Source organism: Lepisma saccharinum, chromosome 16 (genome assembly GCF_977018435.1).
Source record: "Lepisma saccharinum chromosome 16, izLepSacc3.1, whole genome shotgun sequence".
Classification (NCBI taxonomy): domain Eukaryota; kingdom Metazoa; phylum Arthropoda; class Insecta; order Zygentoma; family Lepismatidae; genus Lepisma; species Lepisma saccharinum.
In genome coordinates, this window is record NC_139244.1 from 22,824,380 (window position 1) to 22,845,157 (window position 20,778).

A 20,778-nucleotide genomic window follows, 5' to 3' on the forward strand; every position below is an offset into this window, starting at 1 on the left:
CCCTGACCTTTTTTGACACCTCACCCTGACTTTTCCCGATTTTCCAGGTCTGTCGCCACCCTGGTCAAATGCAAATCGTATGACATGGCAATTTCACTCAAAAATTGTTGGCACATTTTACTTTGTTAACTCAAAAATGTCCAAAATGTTACTTACCATGTTTTACACCTGCATGTCTCAACTAATAACAGATAATGCACAATGCCAAGCATTTTATAAATAGAGTGAACGACTCTTACATCTCCTTAATATATTTCATAATTCACTATCGTGATTGAACTCAAAGGGTAACAAAAAACAATCAAATTATTATAAAAAAACAATACACACAAAAAATAACAACTTAGAGGGTTCCACATGATATAAATGTATACACACTTGCATGGGTACACACAATGAAAATCTAATATGTAATTGAAAAAATACTAACCTTATAAAAAGATTCTTTTCCTTGAGGCTGAAGATTTTGAGAAAAGTTGCAAAATTCCTTGAGAAAAAGTACTAGGTCCCTACGTTTATCATCATCTGTTGCTTCGTCCGTCAGTTGTGCAAATAATTCATTCAGAAACTTTTCGTCATCCTGCAGATAGAAAGAAAAAATAATGTGTAATAAAGGAAGTTATGATTATAAATAAGGACTTAAAAGTACAGTACATTTAAAAGTACTTACCAGTTTTAAAAAAAAAATCCTACATAAAGTTAATCTGCATAAGAATCCTGGTGTAATACCATGCAGTGAATACAAATGGCAATACTCTTAATTTTTTTTACATTGCTCTGAAATTATAAATGATATTAAATATTACATTTAAATTTTATTCACTCTTTAATATCATAAACAGTATATTCTCTCTTATTACAAGTGGTGAGGTTTCTTGAACATCATATTATGCATTAAACATAATTCACAGCATATGCCAACATTTTCATTCAGGTAATATTTCTTTCTTTCTCTTTTTCACCACATACTTTTACATTCTTAAGCTTTCAGTACACCATATGACTTCTTCCAGAGGATGGACAAAATTAGATTAAAACATGATAAAAGGTTGATTGATATATACATTAAGAAGGTAGCCCAAAGTTAAAAATCAAGGTAGTGATTGCCTATTATATTAACATGGTAACAGAAGTTGCCTGTTACAACAGGCATCCTTCCATGTGTGGTTGGCAACTGTTTTTCAACCATTTTGGATTGCTACCTTGCTTTTCAATTCTAACTATTTTAACAAGATGAGGTGAAAGATACATATTTCTTGAAACCACAAATACTGATTTTACGGGTTCCGTGTGACAGTAGGTGCACACTCGATCTCCACCAGAACCACCACGTTGTGTTGCAAAACATTATGATAGAAGATGAAAAATTGTGGAAAACTTACATTTACAAGTGGTTATATGTCTCTGTCAGAATTATTTCATGTATAACATGCACCAAGGTCATTCCATGCCAAATCAACCAATGGCCTAAACCTTGACATCTCAGAAATTGATAATTTTTGGTTCTGTGGTAGTACCAGTAACGTTGACGAAAACTGCCAAATTTCAGATTTTTTGGGCTCTTAGTTTTTGAGTTATAGACTTTCAAAAAAGCAAAAATCCCAAAAATTTTACATTTTGAAATCTTTAAATAGCTGTAGATAAAAAATTGTTAGACCTAGAGAGCTCAAATTGGTGTCATTTTCTTCTGCTTTCAATGAGGTTTAATTTGAAATGCAACACTGATTGATTGATTGGGTGTGTTAAGTTCACTTTATGCACAATAAGGCAATCGGGACTGGACCTACAGTTTAAAGTGGGATCCGAACCACTATGTGCCTCCACTGGGTATCGAACCCGGGACCCCTTGATTACAAGGCGACGACCCTAGCACTGCGCGATCGGGGAGGCCCTTGTAATGCAACATGACAGCACTGTAGTAATTTTGTAATTTTTTGGAAACCCGAAAAAACGTTTTTTTGAAAATCTCAAAAACACCCCTTTTAATTATTTTTTTTAAAGAAGTTTTGAAGACATCAATTGACTATTTGGATGCAGAATTTCATAATGGGACGGCAATGGGTTCCTATGGAAATTACTGCTTTTGTATTGTAATGTGTGTGAAATTTGCTAATTTGTGAATTTCCATGTTAAACCCATAACTATAAAGTGAGTGGTTGATGTTCAAGTCTTCATATTAGTATATTTTATAATTTTTGAAGTACAAATAACATGAAAATACCTAAAATTTATCACTTTTAATATCAGGTAAGCAAATTGAAAAACGTACGAGCGGGTCCTTAAATAACAGGAATTTTATTCTAAACTTCATGGAGATTTATGCACAATGAAAATTTGTATTTCGGGACTCAAAATGGTTTCTTAGTAACACACCACAAAGATGTCGTGACGATGGAGCAGTATGCGCCTGCCCAGTAGCTCGTACAACATGGATCTCCACTGTTGACTTGCACCATAGAAGAGCAACGAAGTATTACTCGTATTCTGTGGTCAGAGGAGTGACACCTTTTGAAATCTACAGCAGAATGAAGGCTCAGTACGGAGACAATTGTTTAAGTCAGTGGAGAGTGTACTAAATTAATGGATTCGCTGGTCGATCTTCTGTTTCACCGCTTCAGTTGCCACGCAAACTGGCCTCACACTCTTTTGTTCACTGTTCATTTCATCTTTCATCTTAAAAAAAATATTTAAACCCTTTCACACACTTTGGGATTTTTGCTCTTTTGAAAGTCAATAAATCAAAAAATCTGAAATTTGGCAATTTTTGTCCTCTTGATAGGTGCAATGAATAAACAAAAAATGTTAAAAATCAGAATCCTAAAGTTCAAAAATATTATTTACTGGTTGATTTGACATGGAATGACTGACCCACCATAGTTTCTTTGGAGGGAAATTTTGAATTTCAAATTTTGGCAAATGTTCTGTTATATACACACAAATATGGCAAAATATATTTTTTAAACATGAAACACAAGAATGTTGGACATTTCTGGTATTTTTCATTTTTAAGCACAAAATATGTTGAAATTTTGGAAAAAAGGCAATAATTTGCATTTTATGCCTACTTCACACAATTTTGTGATTTAAAATGCATGAAATGTGTGTTTATAATGTGTCACTCTTCATACATGAATGCATTTTTGCAAACATTTTTCGGTGGTTTCGCATTTGCAAAAATTCAAGGTCCCTAAATATTACTTTGCTATGAAAGAAACCTGTGTGTCACGGTATCTAGTGACATGTGAAACGCAGTTCGATATAAATTATTTTTTGTTTATTGATTCATTTTATGCACAAACATGAAAGTGTGAGGTTTGATCTTATTTTGTAAATAAACTTGTATCCTAGCCAGACGTCGGGAGTTGGGGACGAGTTTTTCTTGAGTGACAGCGGAACTGCCTTTTTCGGCTTAGAACATGACATATTTGCACCAACACGGAGATAAGGAAAGATTATTTTCGCCGCTACCGGGCTCGAGTCGCAGCAGGCGTTCGAACCCATGTTCACGGATGACCAGGAAAATCAGCTGGAGCCCAAGCCTGCAAGGATCGACGACGCGCACTTGACCGCGTTTCAAGACAATGGAGAGAGGTCATTTCCATCCCTCTGAAACAGAAGCCAAGCCACTAGAGCGTCCTTTTCAACGGAAGAATTCAAATCTCTTATATATAGGCAGTACTATGATTCCAGACACAGTTTTTACCCGGATTTCATAGAGAGAGCATCTCCGCGCTACACTCTCGCGTGATCATTGCTTTGTGTCCGTGAACTTTGTTTCCTTACATACTGTGAGCGACTTGCAGATAGAGAGTTACCAGTGTGCGCCATATTTTGGTGAAGATTACGCGGTGATTTGTTTTTGCCAAGCGTGGACTACATAAGGATGGAGGGCTAAAGAAGATAAGAGAAGGGAGTCCGTCGACTCCCCTGACGCCTGCAATGACGCCGAAGCCAGTCAGACGACGCCGAAACCAAACACTGCCCAAAGCCCGAAGGACGCTTTCAGATCGACGTCCCAACCAAAGCCCGAAGGACGTTTCCAGAGAGAGATGATTGCAGATCGACGTCCAATTGATGCCCGACACTGGAGAGATTCCTGAACGGCGTGTGACCACGTACATCCGACGCTAGTGGCAAGAGGAACGCCCGAAGTACCAAGGAGGTGCAAGTACACCAGATCGTCGCAATTATTCTTCGTCGCGATCGACCTCGGAGGACAATTTCGCCACAAAGGAACCGAGTACAAGTCCCGCGTCCAGGAGAGATGAATGACCACGCCATGTAGCAGAGTCTGGTACAGTATACTTCAGAGGGTCTCATGTCCATGTAAACGTGCGTCGTTAGTATCAACACCGTACAGTTAACGCCGAAGTCTCACTTATTTGCAAAGTTACTCAGGAAAACCCAAACCTAACTTCCGCGTCTAAAAATTGTTTTGGTATTGTTATAAAAAAGGGTAATTTCATGTTCAGATGTTCTAATTTAATTGTCTGCATTCAGGGTTAGAAGCTCCATTTCATTTCTTTAATATTTAGTATAAATTGTCAAAGTGGGCTCCATTTCTTGTGTAACCGACCGCCCCGTCGCGCCATTTAATTTGTCAATAGTTGACTGATGAGTCCTTTTTAATTGTGGAAAGCGTAGTTGTTTTTATTGCAAGGTCGTGTGCGTGAAATAGTATTATTTGTTGCATAGTGGTTTTTAAGGTAATTTTTCCTCGCGCCGACAATTGATTAGTGTATTCCGGCAGCTGGAGCCAATTAAGTTTTTGCATCCCTATGTAATTGTGTAGTTGTTCTCATTGGACGAGAGAGGCTTATGTGTAATACCCCCGTCCGAGAAACTTTTATAATGTCGTGCTTACGACTCGAAGCATACGTTCATTCGAACGAAAGATTTAACCACGCCGACCTAATTGTCTTAGTTAACCGCTTTCCGAGGGCTGGCACTTAAGTTAATTTAAAAGAGCACAGGAGCTGGCAGACAAATGCCCTAAATTCACATAAAGGTTTAAAAATTAAAAGGAATGATATGTTAATGAGATCCATGATTTGTATCCATACTTCACATGTAAAAATACCTCATGCGTGTGAAAGAGAGATAGAGTGAATGTTGTGAGAGTGAGGAGGCTTTGTAAACAGTTGTTGATTGCAATATTTTTTTGTTGTTACAATATATATTCACTTTTTTACCGTTCGTCAGTGTTGTTATTTGACGTTTTTCAGGTACCAGATATTATGCTATTAGTGTTTTATGATTGTTCGAATCTACATATCAAAGGTAAACAAAACAGTGTAACTTTTCAAGGTATTAATCTCCGCCTCGCAATAGTATGACGATAAACGACCGTCTCAGTACCGAACTTGATAACTGGACCGTGAGTCACGACCGGTTTCCCGTACACATAACGACGTTTGGCCCCGTGCCGGGGTATGATTGACACGTCATTTCGGGGACCGTGAGTGCACTCGTTACATTTGGCGCCCGAACAGGGACGGCAACTTTTGTCATGTCTTTCCAGGAAAGCCAGGTTGCGAGAGCGGTAGAAATTTCATTGTTGTATACGTCATGCATAAAATTCTTGTGTTATGTTCCTGATGATTTGTGTGTTTTTCGTTTTGTATTTCGAGGGTTATTTTCATGTATTTGTCGTATGTTCACGTGTAAGGACACGTTTTTGGGCGTAATTGGTAACAATAGGGCAGATATTTTTTTCGGCGAAAGCAGCAAGGGCAGCTGCATAGGGCATTTTTTATGTACTTTTTGTGCATTTTTTTGGTTTTTGGCGTAATTTATGGCATCAGGCTGAGTTGCGGGATAAGGGATTCCCGACGGACCTCCTTTTTCTTTTTATGTATCGATTTGTAATTCACATTTTGTGTGAGCTCGCGTAAGTTTGCGTAACTGTTCCAAAGTGCGACAGAAAATCGAGCAGATATTTAGCGAAAGGCCTTCATGAGATTAAGAAATCGTCGTATAGACTGTTTGAACAAGAGTGACGTCATGATGGTTTGCGAGGCTTGTGGAAAGGAATTTGCTGATTTCGAAATCGACAGCGAGGGGGCCAGACCGGTTTGTCTTCAGTGCAAGGGCCCGTTGGAAATGGAAAGGGAGATACCAAGTCCCCAAGGGGGTACATCGTCACGTGCGGACAGCGACCACAGCAAGGAAGAAGATGACGTAGGAAGTGGCAGTGGTGCCAACCAATTTCAGCTGGTTCTCCAGATGCTCCAGGGAATGCAGACCGAGATGCGGACCAACATCCAGGGATTGCAGGCTGAAATGCAAGGAGTCCAAACCAACATCCAGGGGTTGGAAACCAGGATGCAGACTGACGCACGAGGGATGGAAGAATGCCTCCAAGGGACGGTTCGCGCCTCTGGAGAAGAAATAACGCAACAACTCCTTCAGACGATCCAAGAATCCGAGGGTCGAATCGAATCCAGGATCGCCAGGACCGACGTTCGCCTCAATGAACAGGAAGCCAAGGTGGCAACACTGGCGCAAAGCGTGCATGAACAGGAAGGAGCTTTGCAACACATCGGCCAACAATGTGCGCAGCTGGAGTCCGACTGCACTTGGAGCAACGATGCCCTCGAGCGACGAGTACGGCGAGCGGCGAGCGTAGCGGAAGGGAATTCCGAAAAGATAAAGGAAATAGAAGAGAAGCTGCAACGACTGAACGTAGCCGACGTTCCCGGATCATCGCGAGAGCCGGCAGCCATGACGTCATTGCAGCCAGCTGCGGTCCCCTCGTCTTCAAGGTGCGCGAGTGACGCAAGACCGACTACGCTTGTCAACGGGGGAAGCGAAGTGGAACCTGGACTACATTATCCATCACCGCGACCGTTCGAAGCCCAAACTTCAAACCGGGAAGATATACGATCTGAACCAGCACCGGCGAGGAGGGCTCTGTTCCCGCCGGAATATAAGAAACATTTCAAGAAGTTCTCCGGGGCCGACAGGATTTTGCCGGAGAGGAATTCGAAGCAACAGCGCGGGAGTTAGGACTTGCGGATGGGGAGCGATTACTCGTGCTGAAAGGCCTAATGCAAGATCGGGCGAAGAACTGGCTGGATCGGAATGAAAGACACTTTCATTCATACTCGGCGTTTAGGGAAGCGTTCCTGACACACTTTCAGCGCCCTATGCAAGTGGAAAGGATGCTCATCCAGCTGAGGAACAAGAGGTACGACAGGAACGGGGGACTTACTTTTTCACAATATTTCTGGCGTAAGTTCAATGAGTTCCAGGCTCTGCAGCCACAGATGACCACGTCGGAGATAATTGCGGCCCTAATTTATCATTACCCGCAAGAGATAAGACGGCATCTCAACGGGGCGTGCGTTTTCGATGCAGAAGCCATGTCGCTCACGCTCGAGAACCTAAACCAGTGCAAAGAGGAACGCGAGAGGACGCGGAGTGACAGATGGAACAAAAGGAGGTGACCGGAGGATGAAGGAAACCGGGGAAACAAGCACCCACGCGTCCATTTCGCCCATGGGAGGTACGATGGGCAGCAACGTGCTCCAGGAGCCGAAGTTCGCCAGTTTCGAGATATTCCGCCTTCGCCACGACAGAGACGCCAGTATCGGGGACAGAGACGTCGAGGTGGTCAGACTCGTAGGTCGCCGGGTCACCATGGCAACAGCAACGACAGCAGCTTTTCCAACGGCCGAGTGAACAATGGTTATTATCAGCGTCACCCCGACAGTAAACCAGAGAGCCCGCGTTCTGACAATGGGCACACAAGGCGCAGCCCGCCGAGGGTTCAAAGGAGCCCGACGCGAAACTCGAACGGGCCGAAGCCCAGCAACACATCTCCACAGCCGGGGCCGTCAGGTCGTCAGCGCCGAAGGGAGGAATGGGATGGCGAAACATGGTTAAGCGACATCGCGCCATTTTAGAAGTATAAAATAACACTGCGCCATTCCTAGAGTTTACAATATGTATATTTATTATGTAAATTGGAGGTATCATTTATATCATGTGTATTGTGTTATCAAACTGGTTAACTTTTCTTGTACAGGGTGTTAAAAAATTTGTAGTCAAAATTTTGTGCCCCTGAGTAGTGAAAAATTTTATTCGCCTGCAGAATTTTTTGATCGGAAGGAGGGCGAGATGTCACGGTATCTAGTGACATGTGAAACGCAGTTCGATATAAATTATTTTTTGTTTATTGATTCATTTTATGCACAAACATGAAAGTGTGAGGTTTGATCTTATTTTGTGAATAAACTTGTATCCTAGCCAGACGTCGGGAGTTGGGGACGAGTTTTTCTTGAGTGACAGCGGAACTGCCTTTTTCGGCTTAGAACATGACATATTTGCACCAACACGGAGATAAGGAAAGATTATTTTCGCCGCTACCGGGCTCGAGTCGCAGCAGGCGTTCGAACCCATGTTCACGGATGACCAGGAAAATCAGCTGGAGCCCAAGCCTTCAAGGATCGTCGACGCGCACTTGACCGCGTTTCAAGACAATGGAGAGAGGTCATTTCCATCCCTCTGAAATAGAAGCCAAGCCACTAGAGCGTCCTTTTCAACGGAAGAATTCAAATCTCTTATATATAGGCAGTACTATGATTCCAGACACAGTTTTTACCCGGATTTCATAGAGAGAGCATCTCCGCGCTACACTCTCGCGTGATCATTGCTTTGTGTCCGTGAACTTTGTTTCCTTACGTACTGTGAGCGACTTGCAGATAGAGAGTTACCAGTGTGCGCCATATTTTGGTGAAGATTACGCGGTGATTTGTTTTTGCCAAGCGTGGACTACATAAGGATGGAGGGCTAAAGAAGATAAGAGAAGGGAGTCCGTCGACTCCCCTGACGCCTGCAACGACGCCGAAGCCAGTCAGACGACGCCGAAACCAAACACTGCCCAAAGCCCGAAGGACGCTTTCAGATCGACGTCCCAACCAAAGCCCGAAGGACGTTTCCAGAGAGAGATGATTGCAGATCGACGTCCAATTGATGCCCGACACTGGAGAGATTCCTGACCGGCGCGTGACCACGTACATCCGACGCTTGTGGCAAGAGGAACGCCCGAAGTACCAAAGAGGTGCAAGTACACCAGATCGTCGCAATTATTCTTCGTCGCGATCGACCTCGGAGGACAATTTCGCCACAAAGGAACCGTGTACAAGTCCCGCATCCAGGAGAGATGAATGACCATGCCATGTAGCAGAGTCTGGTACAGTATACTTCAGAGGGTCTCATGTACATGTAAACGTGCGTCGTTAGTATCAACACCGTACAGTTAACGCCGAAGTCTCACTTATTTGCAAAGTTACTCAGGAAAACCCAAACCTAACTTCCGCGTCTAAAAATTGTTTTGGTATTGTTATAAAAAAGGGTAATTTCATGTTCAGATGTTCTAATTTAATTGTCTGCATTCAGGGTTAGAAGCTCCATTTCATTTCTTTAATATTTAGTATAAATTGTCAAAGTGGGCTCCATTTCTTGTGTAACCGACCGCCCCGTCGCGCCATTTAATTTGTCAATAGTTGACTGATGAGTCCTTTTTAATTGTGGAAAGCGTAGTTGTTTTTATTGCAAGGTCGTGTGCGTGAAATAGTATTATTTGTTGCATAGTGGTTTTTAAGGTAATTTTTCCTCGCGCCGACAATTGATTAGTGTATTCCGGCAGCTGGAGCCAATTAAGTTTTTGCATCCCTATGTAATTGTGTAGTTGTTCTCATTGGACGAGAGAGGCTTATGTGTAATACCCCCGTCCGAGAAACTTGTATAATGTCGTGCTTACGACTCGATGCATACGTTCATTCGAAAGAAAGATTTAACCACGCCGACCTAATTGTCTTAGTTAACCGCTTTCCGAGGGCTGGCACTTAAGTTAATTTAAAAGAGCACAGGAGCTGGCAGACAAATGCCCTAAATTCACATAAAGGTTTAAAAATTAAAAGGAATGATATGTTAATGAGATCCATGATTTGTATCCATACTTCACATGTAAAAATACTTCATGCGTGTGAAAGAGAGATAGAGTGAATGTTGTGAGAGTGAGGAGGCTTTGTAAACAGTTGTTGATTGCAATATTTCTTTGTTGTTACAATATATATTCACTTTTTTACCGTTCGTCAGTGTTGTTATTTGACGTTTTTCAGGTACCAGATATTATGCTATTAGTGTTTTATGATTGTTCGAATCTACATATCAAAGGTAAACAAAACAGTGTAACTTTTCAAGGTATTAATCTCCGCCTCGCAATAGTATGACGATAAACGACCGTCTCAGTACCGAACTTAATAACTGGACCGTGAGTCTCGACCGGTTTCCTGTACACATAACGACGTTTGGCCCCGTGCCGGGGTATGTTTGACACGTCATTTCGGGGACCGTGAGTGCACTCGTTACATGTGCAGACTCGCAACTCCTGTGCACCGCACTCCTGCGAGGAGGGGAGGGGGAGAGTGGACCATGCTTCCTTATGGCCTGAGTGGAAGGAAGGAAAGCTGCGTGGGGACTTTTCGTCCAAGGTTTTTTTCCTTGTGGTCACTCTATACTCTTGAGACTGGATGTTGTCAAAATTCGCTGACAGAATTTTTAACGTCAATAATTTAACATTTCCTTACAGAATCTATAAATACACTTACCTGTATTAGTGACACTATCTCCACCTTGTTAAAGAAAATAAAACTCGATAATGTAGAAAGCATATTATCTTCAAACACAGAAGGAGTTGGCAGTACTACATCTTGAATATACTGTACCCGGTATGTTTGGTGAATTTTCGATAGAAGTTCTGGGTTTGTGATGGGAATAACCTCTCTAAACCTGAAATGGAAAAGTGCATACAATGAAAACTTCACCTTTTTGCAACATGTTACAAACAGTGTAAAATAGTTCCCACATTCCCAAATCATACCTCGGGATTTGTAATGGGAAGAAAATATAAAATTCATCGAGCTACAAAATATATCAATCATAACTACTCAAGTCAGTTTCTCATTTCAAATACTTAGGTAACATTAACAAAAAATGTTAAAAGGAGACTTCATTCAAGTTAAAAAAAAGCAGTAAAGTGCTCCCCTATGCTATGCACCACGCCATGAAGGAGTAAAGGGGGTGTGGGGTTAGGGCCCCACACTTTCTTCATCACACGGCCGAAGGTGGGGGTAATGTGATCAGCACCATGCCCCTGGCCACCTTTAACCCCCAGTTTCCTCCAGGTACCCACTTTATACGATGCTGGGTGGGTGCCAGAGCCACTTCAACAGGTGGAAAAAATCCCGCATATTTGACAGAAAAGGGAACTTGTAACAAGTTACATTCAAGAAAAGATAAAACAACAATGTAACGTTTCTTCCACGGGACAAATGAAATTGCATTTCACCTACGTTCACTAGTGAGCAAACCATTTAGATCAATAACTTTTCAACTTCACAAACAATCCATGCCTTCTAGAAGGGCCTTTTTTTTTTTGCTAAGCCAGACCCTGTGGCCGAGTGGTTAGCACATTGTGCTGCGACACCAAGGGTCCCGGGTTCGAATCCCGCTTGGGCTTAGTTGTTTGTGATTGTCCATTCATCAATTTCATCATTTCATCACTCATCCCCATCTTCACAAAATTGGCCAAGAGGCACAAAACGCGAAGTAAAATAAACTAAATCAATCAATCAATCTTTTTTGCTAAGCTGGCAATGGTTTAGATTGTGGATGTTAAAAGTTGCCTGGGAAACAAACAAATCTGAATTAACTATACTTTGTATTGTATTACATTCAACTCAAAACAAATTTTCACAATCATTCACATGTATCATCAGAAAAATCATATTTCTGTTTTAACATTTTACCAGATCTAACAATCTTATTCCCATAAAAAATGCTAGATCACAAGTCATTGTATTGTTTTGCAAAAATTTGCACTTTTCACTCAGATAGGTTATTTGGGCCTGGACCTACAGTTCAAAATGGGATCTGAAGCACTGTGCAACGTGCTTACATTGGAACCAAATCCACAAACCTTTCATTACATTATTTTTCCAGCAGTAACGTGGAATTATAATTCTTGATACAAAAAATTAGACTTCCTTTCATATAATGAGAAGCAAACATACTTCCCATAATCAACATATCTTAAAGTAATTACTATCTCACCTGGCCATTTGTTTCAGGTACTGTCTATGTCGTTTTGGTGCAGGCGAGGAGGGATCATATTCGAGGCAGCCAACAACATCAAATATAGTTTCCTCTGCAAAACAAAAGTAAATGACATTTCAGAACCTCATACTCATTGCAAGCAAAGAAAAAAATATTATTCTAATAAAATACAAACATGGCAGGTAAGTAGGGGTGGGATATACACAATATCAGGAAGAAAGCATAAAATGAGAGAAAGAGGACATCATTACTAACTTACTTTCATGATCATGATTTTAATAAGTAGTAATTTGAAAGTGGGTAAAAAAAAGTAATGGATATTCAATAATACTACAGAATGAAACTCTGGCCAGTAACAGGAAAGAAAGCCTGCTCTGTTTCAAAGACCCAAATACAGTGAAATTTTACATTTTTCCACATTACACATCCAATCTTCATGGACAGAATAAAGTAATGTTATAAAATTTGCCTGGGTGTTCTAATTTGCCCACATCCTTTTTTACCTGGATCTCCGAAAAACATAAAATTGAGGTTTTACTGTATATAAAAAAATCCATCATTTATGTGGCATACACTTGGTTTATTATTATTAGTACTGGTCCATGCCTCTTGATAGGTGGGATTATAGCCATGTATAACTTTTTTGCATATTTAATCAGATACAGATTAAAAAACAGAGAAGTTTGTAAAATTTAAATCACAATGGCAGTCATGCAGCAAGATTGGATGAAAGCACAATGCCTAAAAGAATATCAAAAACAAAATTATATACATAAAGATAATGAAAATGTTCACAGTTTTGGTATGGGCCTTAACTTCCTCAAGCCTTCACTACATTAATCATCTAGTTTTTGCATAGGAGGGTACATAACAATTACGTGAAGACATGATAAAAGGTAGATTGTCAAAAGAGTAAAAAGGTCGTCAGAAATTAAAATTAAGGTTTAAGTTTTTTTCTTTCAAGTCCACTTTGCGCACAGAAACGTTAATTGGGACTGGACCTACATATCCAAAACACTATGTGCCTCCACCTTAAAATTAAGGTAGCTGTTGCCCTATTACAATTCATATCTATCCATGTCTGGCTGGTGACCAGTCATGACATTGTGACAAGGCAACTGTTATCTTTTCTTTTCCTGACAACCTTTTTTTTTAACCTTTTTAACAAATATTCAAAAGTTAGTCTATCTGGCTAGGTGGTCAAGCATATTAAGCGGGCGTACACCTCCCCATCTGGGCATGAGTGTTCTTTCTGAATGTCCTATCATTAGGGGCATGCGTATTTCATTTTTGACGAAAAAACGAAATGTGAAAAAACACATTCTAGTGTTAATTTTTCATGTTTTTGAAAGGTGTGAGATGCATTTTGTGACCATGTTTTGTCACGAAATAATGCGAAATGAACTGCAAAAAGCAAAATTAACTCTTAAACACGAAATTTACCGTTTATATACCGACGTGACACTTTCTGAAGTCTTAAGTATCCTGTGAGTTATGCAATTCACGGAAAATTGATTAATTCTGCTGTAAATATTTGAGAAGCAAAAATAAACCCCTTTACACAGGAATAAACTTAATACTCTGGTAACTTCATAAATGTGCTATTAGAAAGGATAAGTTTATTTTGTGTAATAAGTGCAGTTTTTAAATCAAACTTAGGATTATTTTCACAATTTTAAAACCAAAATGTCATTTTATATAGCACTTTTCATGTGATTATTCACCGCTATAACACCGAAATTTCATTTTATTTACAGCTTTTGAACCCGAAATCGACTGTTTTTGTACCGAAATTTTGCATTTTTAATTACCAAAAATATGTGCCTCTACCTATCATCAATTTTATCTTACCATCCATCACTCATCCTCAACAGTCACCGTCACAATTAGTGACAGAAAAGCAAAGCTAATTAACAAAAATACAAACAAAGGATAGGCCATTTTGTTACTGGTTTCATTTTCCTATAGTAACTAAAGTATTTCTTTTCTTTCTATAAAAACCAAACAAACATTATCATCATCATATGTGCTAAGTGATCATAATTATTCAACTAAAACTTACCTGCAAACATGACTTCAAAAAGTGCATTCTTGTTTAACAAGAAAATATTCTTAAAAATGTCATATAAATGGTGTAAGCCTTCAAGGTTCTCTAGGTCTTCACACATGTGAAACAAATTTAGAAGCTTCTTTATGTAACACTCATTTTCTATTGCAACTGCCAACTTTTCTTTTCTCGCTGGTGACGTCAAACAACTGCCCATAAGCTGTGAAAATATGATGAACTTGAGTTAATACTGTACACATTTACATAAATAAGCCTTGTTCTACAAGTAGATACTGAAGTGCCATTCATGATAGCACTAACCAACTGAGCTATCAGGAAAGCAGCATTCTCAAATAATGAACAATGTTAAATTCATGGATGAAATTTAAAATATTTGATGATTACCTATAGTCGTAATATGACAAGTCAGCGACAAAAATCATAATCCAATTAATTTAGACTAAGTCGATACCATTCTGAACTGGCACTAGTGTCAATCCATTCCTACAGTTGGATACCCTTACTTTATTTTGTATATGTGTGTAACCATATGCATGTACAGCAATGTAGGCTTTCCTGTAATTGGACATTTTGTTTTCTGTTGGAGGTAAATCAATAAATCAAATGATCTTACAGATTTCCAGTAGGAATGAGACAGATAAAATTGGTATCATCTAATATAGATATATTGGTGTATCAGTAAAATAAGCGATCTACATGTAACTTAGTGCAGAAGTTTGCAATATTTATACATTTTTATGGATATAAACATACAATTCATATGGCCATGTTTTGTAAAGTAAAGCTAAATATGCAGTTTTCTTTTCAAAGCACAACTCATTTCACTTATCCTGTTATATAAAGGGTGGGCACAGTCGCTTCCCCAAAATAAGATTTCTTTGTGCCAACCCTGTATATAAAAACTAAAGAAGTTAATGAACCGTTCATATTCTTGAAGGAACATTTGCGAGATTGGTTATCTGGAAATTTTACATTAGTATTTAATAGTTGCAGCAAAAAAAAAATATATATTTTCAATTCATCCCTAATGTTTTAGCTTTGGTTTACGAAATTAATTTTCTGAGTAGAAATATGAAAGAAATGGCTTCAGTTACACCAAATTTTTTAAGTTTCTCTAATTTTTAGCACCTGTTGTGGAAAACCAATGTTTACAAATATGATAAAAATATACATTCCCTGCAAGCACAGGAGCTGCATTCAATATTTTAGGCTTCTGCAGAACATTTAGGTCAATGAACATATTTGGCCCACTTCCAAGCACTTCTTTCAAGATGTTCAGAAATAATAACCTAATTTAAGCAGGTCCTCGACCTACATTGTCAATTAAAATAATTATTAAGTTTTACAAAATCAATTATGACGATAGGTCATATGTAGCCATATAAGGTAAAACATTAAAAGATGAACAATAAGTTGGGTCATTCGGCTATTTAGTCAAGGTGTAATAGAGTGTCTGAAAATGTGCTCACAAGATGGCTCTGACATCACAATTTATTAAATGTAACAGTGAAAGTTTTGTCATAATAATATCGATATTTGTCGTTTTCAATTAAAAAAGTTTAGCAGACGTTGTTACTAAAGTATCTGGCTAAATTAGAAATCATTTAACGAAATTATGCTTATAACACCATGTTTGTTATCTTTTTTTATACATCACAATTGGCGATGTTGGGTAGGTATTCTGTGTGAATACAAGATATATGCGAAGGAGAAAAATAGTGTGGCGGAATAACCAAGAAAATAAACCCGAACAGATGTACTTGTATCCGCTTATGGTTATTGTAATTTCAAAAGTCCATTATTGCGAAGTGTTCGAATGCAATGTTTAGACTTAGCAGTGATTGTTGAACAATAAAATTTGCATCCTATGGTATTTATACTTGGTAGCAAGGTGGAGTGAAGTGGCAATGCATGGCTTCTTGTTGTGTGCTTTTTTGGGAGCAATGACGTCGATGTAAGGGTGGAGGAAATGGACAAATTTGGTGTGCCTTCCTAGTGTATTTTCGCCTGGTTCTAAGATTACGAATCATTCTAGAAAGTTTGAAGTTCTGAGTGAACCATTCTAGAAAGTTTGAAGTTCTGAGTGCAGCTGCAGCTTCGATTGGGAAAGTAAAGGTGGTAGAGATTTTGGCAAGTGAAATGGCCTAAGTTGTACGTATTTGCACGTGTGCATCTTTGACACGGCAGGTAAGGATGAGTGATTGTTCTCACCAACTCGACGAATTACGAATCCCAGCATGATATGTGGATAATTTTTCTCGCAATCATCGAGTGATCAAATTTAGCTTTCTTGTGGTGAAAAGAAAGATCGAAAATCATAGTCTAATTTTGTGATGGAATGTTCATATCGAAACGTAACCACACAAGCTACGCGTTATGTTCATGTAGGTATGTAACTACACAAACTGCATGTCATGTTGATAGTCACAGTTATTAACTTGTATTAATAAGTACGAAGAAGACTTTCTCTCGTTTGCAGCGTTGTGAGCCAATAATCTTCAGTCAGAAAGAAGTAGCATTAGAAAACACTGCATTAATGTTTCTACTTTTCTTGCAAACTACTTGCTTTCAATGTGATAGTATATTATTGTGGAAATCTTAAAAATGTACGTTGAGTGTGTCCTGTTTCTGGAAAGGAGAAGTAGCTAATAAAAGTAAACGCGGCCGAGAAATACGCTGTTGCCAACTAGGCAAATTCGAGTTTCATTAACAAACTCAAGGCAATTAGAACTGTAACAAGTTAATATTGAATGCTAACCAAATCGGGAAATTCGTATATCTCAGGAGCAACAACAGCTAGAAGATAGCTTGGAATAATAAGACTTTACTAAAGCTTACGATTTCTATTGTAGTCAGTTCATGTATGACAGGTTAGTGTATTTTGACCAAACAAGTGTAATATTGGTTATACAATCGGAACTTGTAATTCAAAGGTCAACGGTTTGAAACTAACATATACAAATCTAGTATAATGATGTACTCTATCATTTCCGGATAGGTTCATTCTTGGTATCTCATTAATGTTACATGAATCATCGTTGAATAAATGACTTCTTATTATTTGCACAAAAGCTTAAGTTGGCGAGTCATTATTTTACATGAATACACATATTGTAATTGACCATGTATATGCTAATCATGAAATGAACATTTACTTACAGAAGGGGGGACTTCGTGTACGTATGCTGGACATTCTCGTATCTATAATGTATGTGTCATTTTAATCTTATAGTTGAGCTCATATCTGTGGAACTATTCCTTTAGTATTGTCGCATTGTGATTGGATTGTTAGGGGTATAGAACGTCATTATTATTAAATCTTTTTTTCTTTTTAATTCAGTCTCTCAAGTGACAAACACAGCCGTGACTATCTGCTTTTCCGCGCATCTTTGCATTATATCATGGGACTTGGCATAAACGGGGGTGGCTTAAGGCTTCAGAGTGGATTGTGTGGTTCTTAAATTTAGGCAAGTTTTGAGGTTTATGCTATTTCGCAAACAAAGGGAGATGTCTACATGGACATACTGTGATGAAAGGATACGTGATAAAAGACTACGTGACTCATGTTTGAGTTGCCAAAGCCATACATCATACAATGTCTAACCTCATTGATTTCCTCCAATCGACTGAGTTCACATGGTGGAAGTTCAATAGGAGGGGCAGCATCTGACATATCATCGAAGCGCTCATCTTCAGATTCTTCTACGATATCCTGTGTGATATCCACTGAAGGGTCCTTCCCTTGAACCTGAAATGCAAAAGATCACAATTATAAATGCATGCAAATGTTGGTGCAAAGCAAAAACTGCAAATTACAGATAACATTCATTAAGAGTGACACTGTATTTTCATTGGTCAAAGATTCAATCTACTTTTTTGTGCTCAGATATGATAATGACTGGGCCTATAGTTTAAAGTCCTATGTATATCCACAAAGTGATAGTGAGGCTTACAACAATCAAGTCTGACGATGGATTTTTAAAATTCTAAGTTGCTTTCCTGCAACTTTTGGTTAATTGTGACAATTATTTATGATGAAAGCACTGTTTTTGTAAAACATAATTAATGTTTCAGTGAGTTCTGTTCTTCTTTTGCACATGCACAAATAATGATATTTGTATGTAGCAAATGAGCACACCATAATACAATTGCATAAACAAGTACTTACTGTTGGAATTATTAAAAATTATAGTGCATTTCCATGATTGATTGAGTTGGCGTTGTAAGTCCACTTTATGCACATTAAGGCTAATCGGGACTGGATCTACATTTTAAAGTGGGATCTGGACCACTATGAGCCTCCACCGGGTATCGAACCAGACCCCCCCCCCTTGATTACAAGGTGACGACACTACCACTGCACTTCCTTGAGACACAGTGTTAAATCATTATACAAACAACTACAACCAAACTGAATTCCAAAGAAGCCTGATTTGTATATGTTGGTAATTAAATAATCAAATAAACAACGTTAAATTGTATTAAGTTAAGTTTAACACTACTTACGTGAGTGAGTATGAAACTTTTTTGGAACGATGTTTCAGGGTCCAACTGCCCCCTTCTTCAGGTGTGTAATATATTTTCCTAAGCACTGAACAGAGTGCACGTTGAAAAGTGTTAAAAGAGGGTTAGGTTGAGGATAGGGTTGAAAAGACTTAAGAATATCCCTGACACATTCCTAATTAAAAAACTCCACATATTAAAAATCCCGTCAAGACAAACCACCCATTTCAATTGAAACACTTAAAAACGGGAACTCGTAAAATCGATAAAAACCACGTCAGTTGCACAGCCAGCACTGGTGAACAACTCCAATCTGATATGAGATGAAAGCTGCTTCCCCTCCTATTACGTCATTTTTTTAAAAGTCTTAACCACCCTTCTTCCAAATTGCCATCATCCCTGTTAAGTTTTGTACTCCTCCTACGCAAATATTCGCGGCTTCGTAAACATTTCTACCTAATTTATTCTCCTCTTTCCTGATGACCTTTCTCTTTACGATTTTATGCCCACTCTTTATAATATGCTCTGATGACCCTATCTTGGGGACTCCCTCTCTAATGTCATCTTCATGCTCCCCATCTCATGTGCATGCTTCTTCCCATCTGCCTGATATACTCCCTGCCACATTCGCATTCTATTCTATATACACCTTTTTGTCCATCTGGGTTTTCTTTTCTTCTTTCTCCCTTTTTCCAACATGGCATTATGTTAAGTACTTAGGGAAATATTACGAACCTGAAGAAGGCGGAGGATGGACCCTGAAACGTCGTTCCACAAAAGTTTCATGCTCACTCACGTAAGTAGTGTTAAACTTAACTTAATACGATTTAATGTTGTTTATTTTAATAGTGAGACCAAGTTACAATATGTTATTAAATAATCATTAAACAATCAACTATAACCACACAAAATTACCAAAAAATAAGATTTAGTAACAAAATGGCTTATATGAATTACAAGGCTGAGAACCTTTCATATTATGATACACATGAAATTCAATTTTGTATTTAGAATAATTTTTCTGTCACTTTTGTCTAATCATGACGACGAGGATGAGTGATAGATGAAAATGATGAAGGGACACTCTCAAAGAATGCTCAGGCTGGGACTCAAACCCAGAAACATCAGCGGCAAGACTGAAAGTCTACCACTATTGTGTTAGTAGAGGCACATATTTTTGGTAAATATAAAAGCAAAATTTCGGTATAAAAACTGGGTAAATTTCGGGTTCAAAAGCGGTAAATAAAATAAAATATTGGTGTTATAGCGGTGAAAAATTGGATCAAAAGTGGTATATAAAAAGACATTTTGGTTTTAAAATTGTGAATATAATCCTAAATTTGATCTAAAAACTACACTTATTCCACAGAATTAACATTTTACTTCTAATAGCCCATTTATGTAGTTATCCGAGTATTAAGTTTATTTCTGTGTAAAGGAGTCAATTTTTGGTCCTCCAACACTAACAGCAGAATTAATCAATTTTCCGGGAATTGCATAACTCTCAGGATAATTCAGACCTCGGAAGGTGCCGCGTCGGTCCCTAAATTTCGTGTTGAAGAGTAAATTTCGCTTTTTGCAGTTCATTTCGCATTATTTCGTGACAAAACATGGTCAAAAAATGCATCTCACACCTTTCAAAAACATGAAAAATTAACTCTACAAAGTGTTTTTTCAAATTTCGTTTTTTCGTCAAAAACGAAATATGCATGCCCCTATGTGTTAGACACAGAGCTGGCAATATGAAATTGAGCAGCAATGATTATGTACCAACGTCACCAGGTCATAAAAAGTTGATATATTTACGAGAAGTTACCAGGTTGGAAACTGCTGTGTGGCTTTTATCCACACAGCTGCAAAAAGGGAAATATTTATGTAAAAGTGTATTTCGGTGTACATGCTCTGCCTAGGTTGCCTTTTGCTCGGTAGTCCAGGAAGCAAACGTTTGTGTTCCCTCAACGGCTTCCCCTTTGAAAGGTAACAATAGGATCTTGCCCCGGTGGTTTGGGGGGGCAGGTCGTTTGTCAGAGGTATAAATACCGGTTTCAACTTGTTACGTTCTCTCATATCTCAGAATCCCAGGC

General features: G+C 38.8%; 1 protein-coding gene across 2 annotated transcripts in view; it reads right to left on the minus strand.

Annotated features, from left to right (window-relative positions):
* Nucleotides 1-20,778, minus strand: part of flfl (serine/threonine-protein phosphatase 4 regulatory subunit 3 flfl) — a 76,258-nt gene that overhangs the window by 34,341 nt on the left and 21,139 nt on the right. For both annotated transcript variants that reach the window (XM_083137861.1, XM_083137862.1), the window contains exons 5-9: nt 17,796-17,939; nt 14,186-14,390; nt 12,121-12,214; nt 10,617-10,797; nt 431-580 (exon numbers count right to left, since the gene is read on the minus strand). In XM_083137861.1, coding sequence (XP_082993987.1) covers nt 431-580; nt 10,617-10,797; nt 12,121-12,214; nt 14,186-14,390; nt 17,796-17,939 — 774 coding nt within the window. The remainder of the gene's footprint in view (nt 1-430; nt 581-10,616; nt 10,798-12,120; nt 12,215-14,185; nt 14,391-17,795; nt 17,940-20,778) is intronic.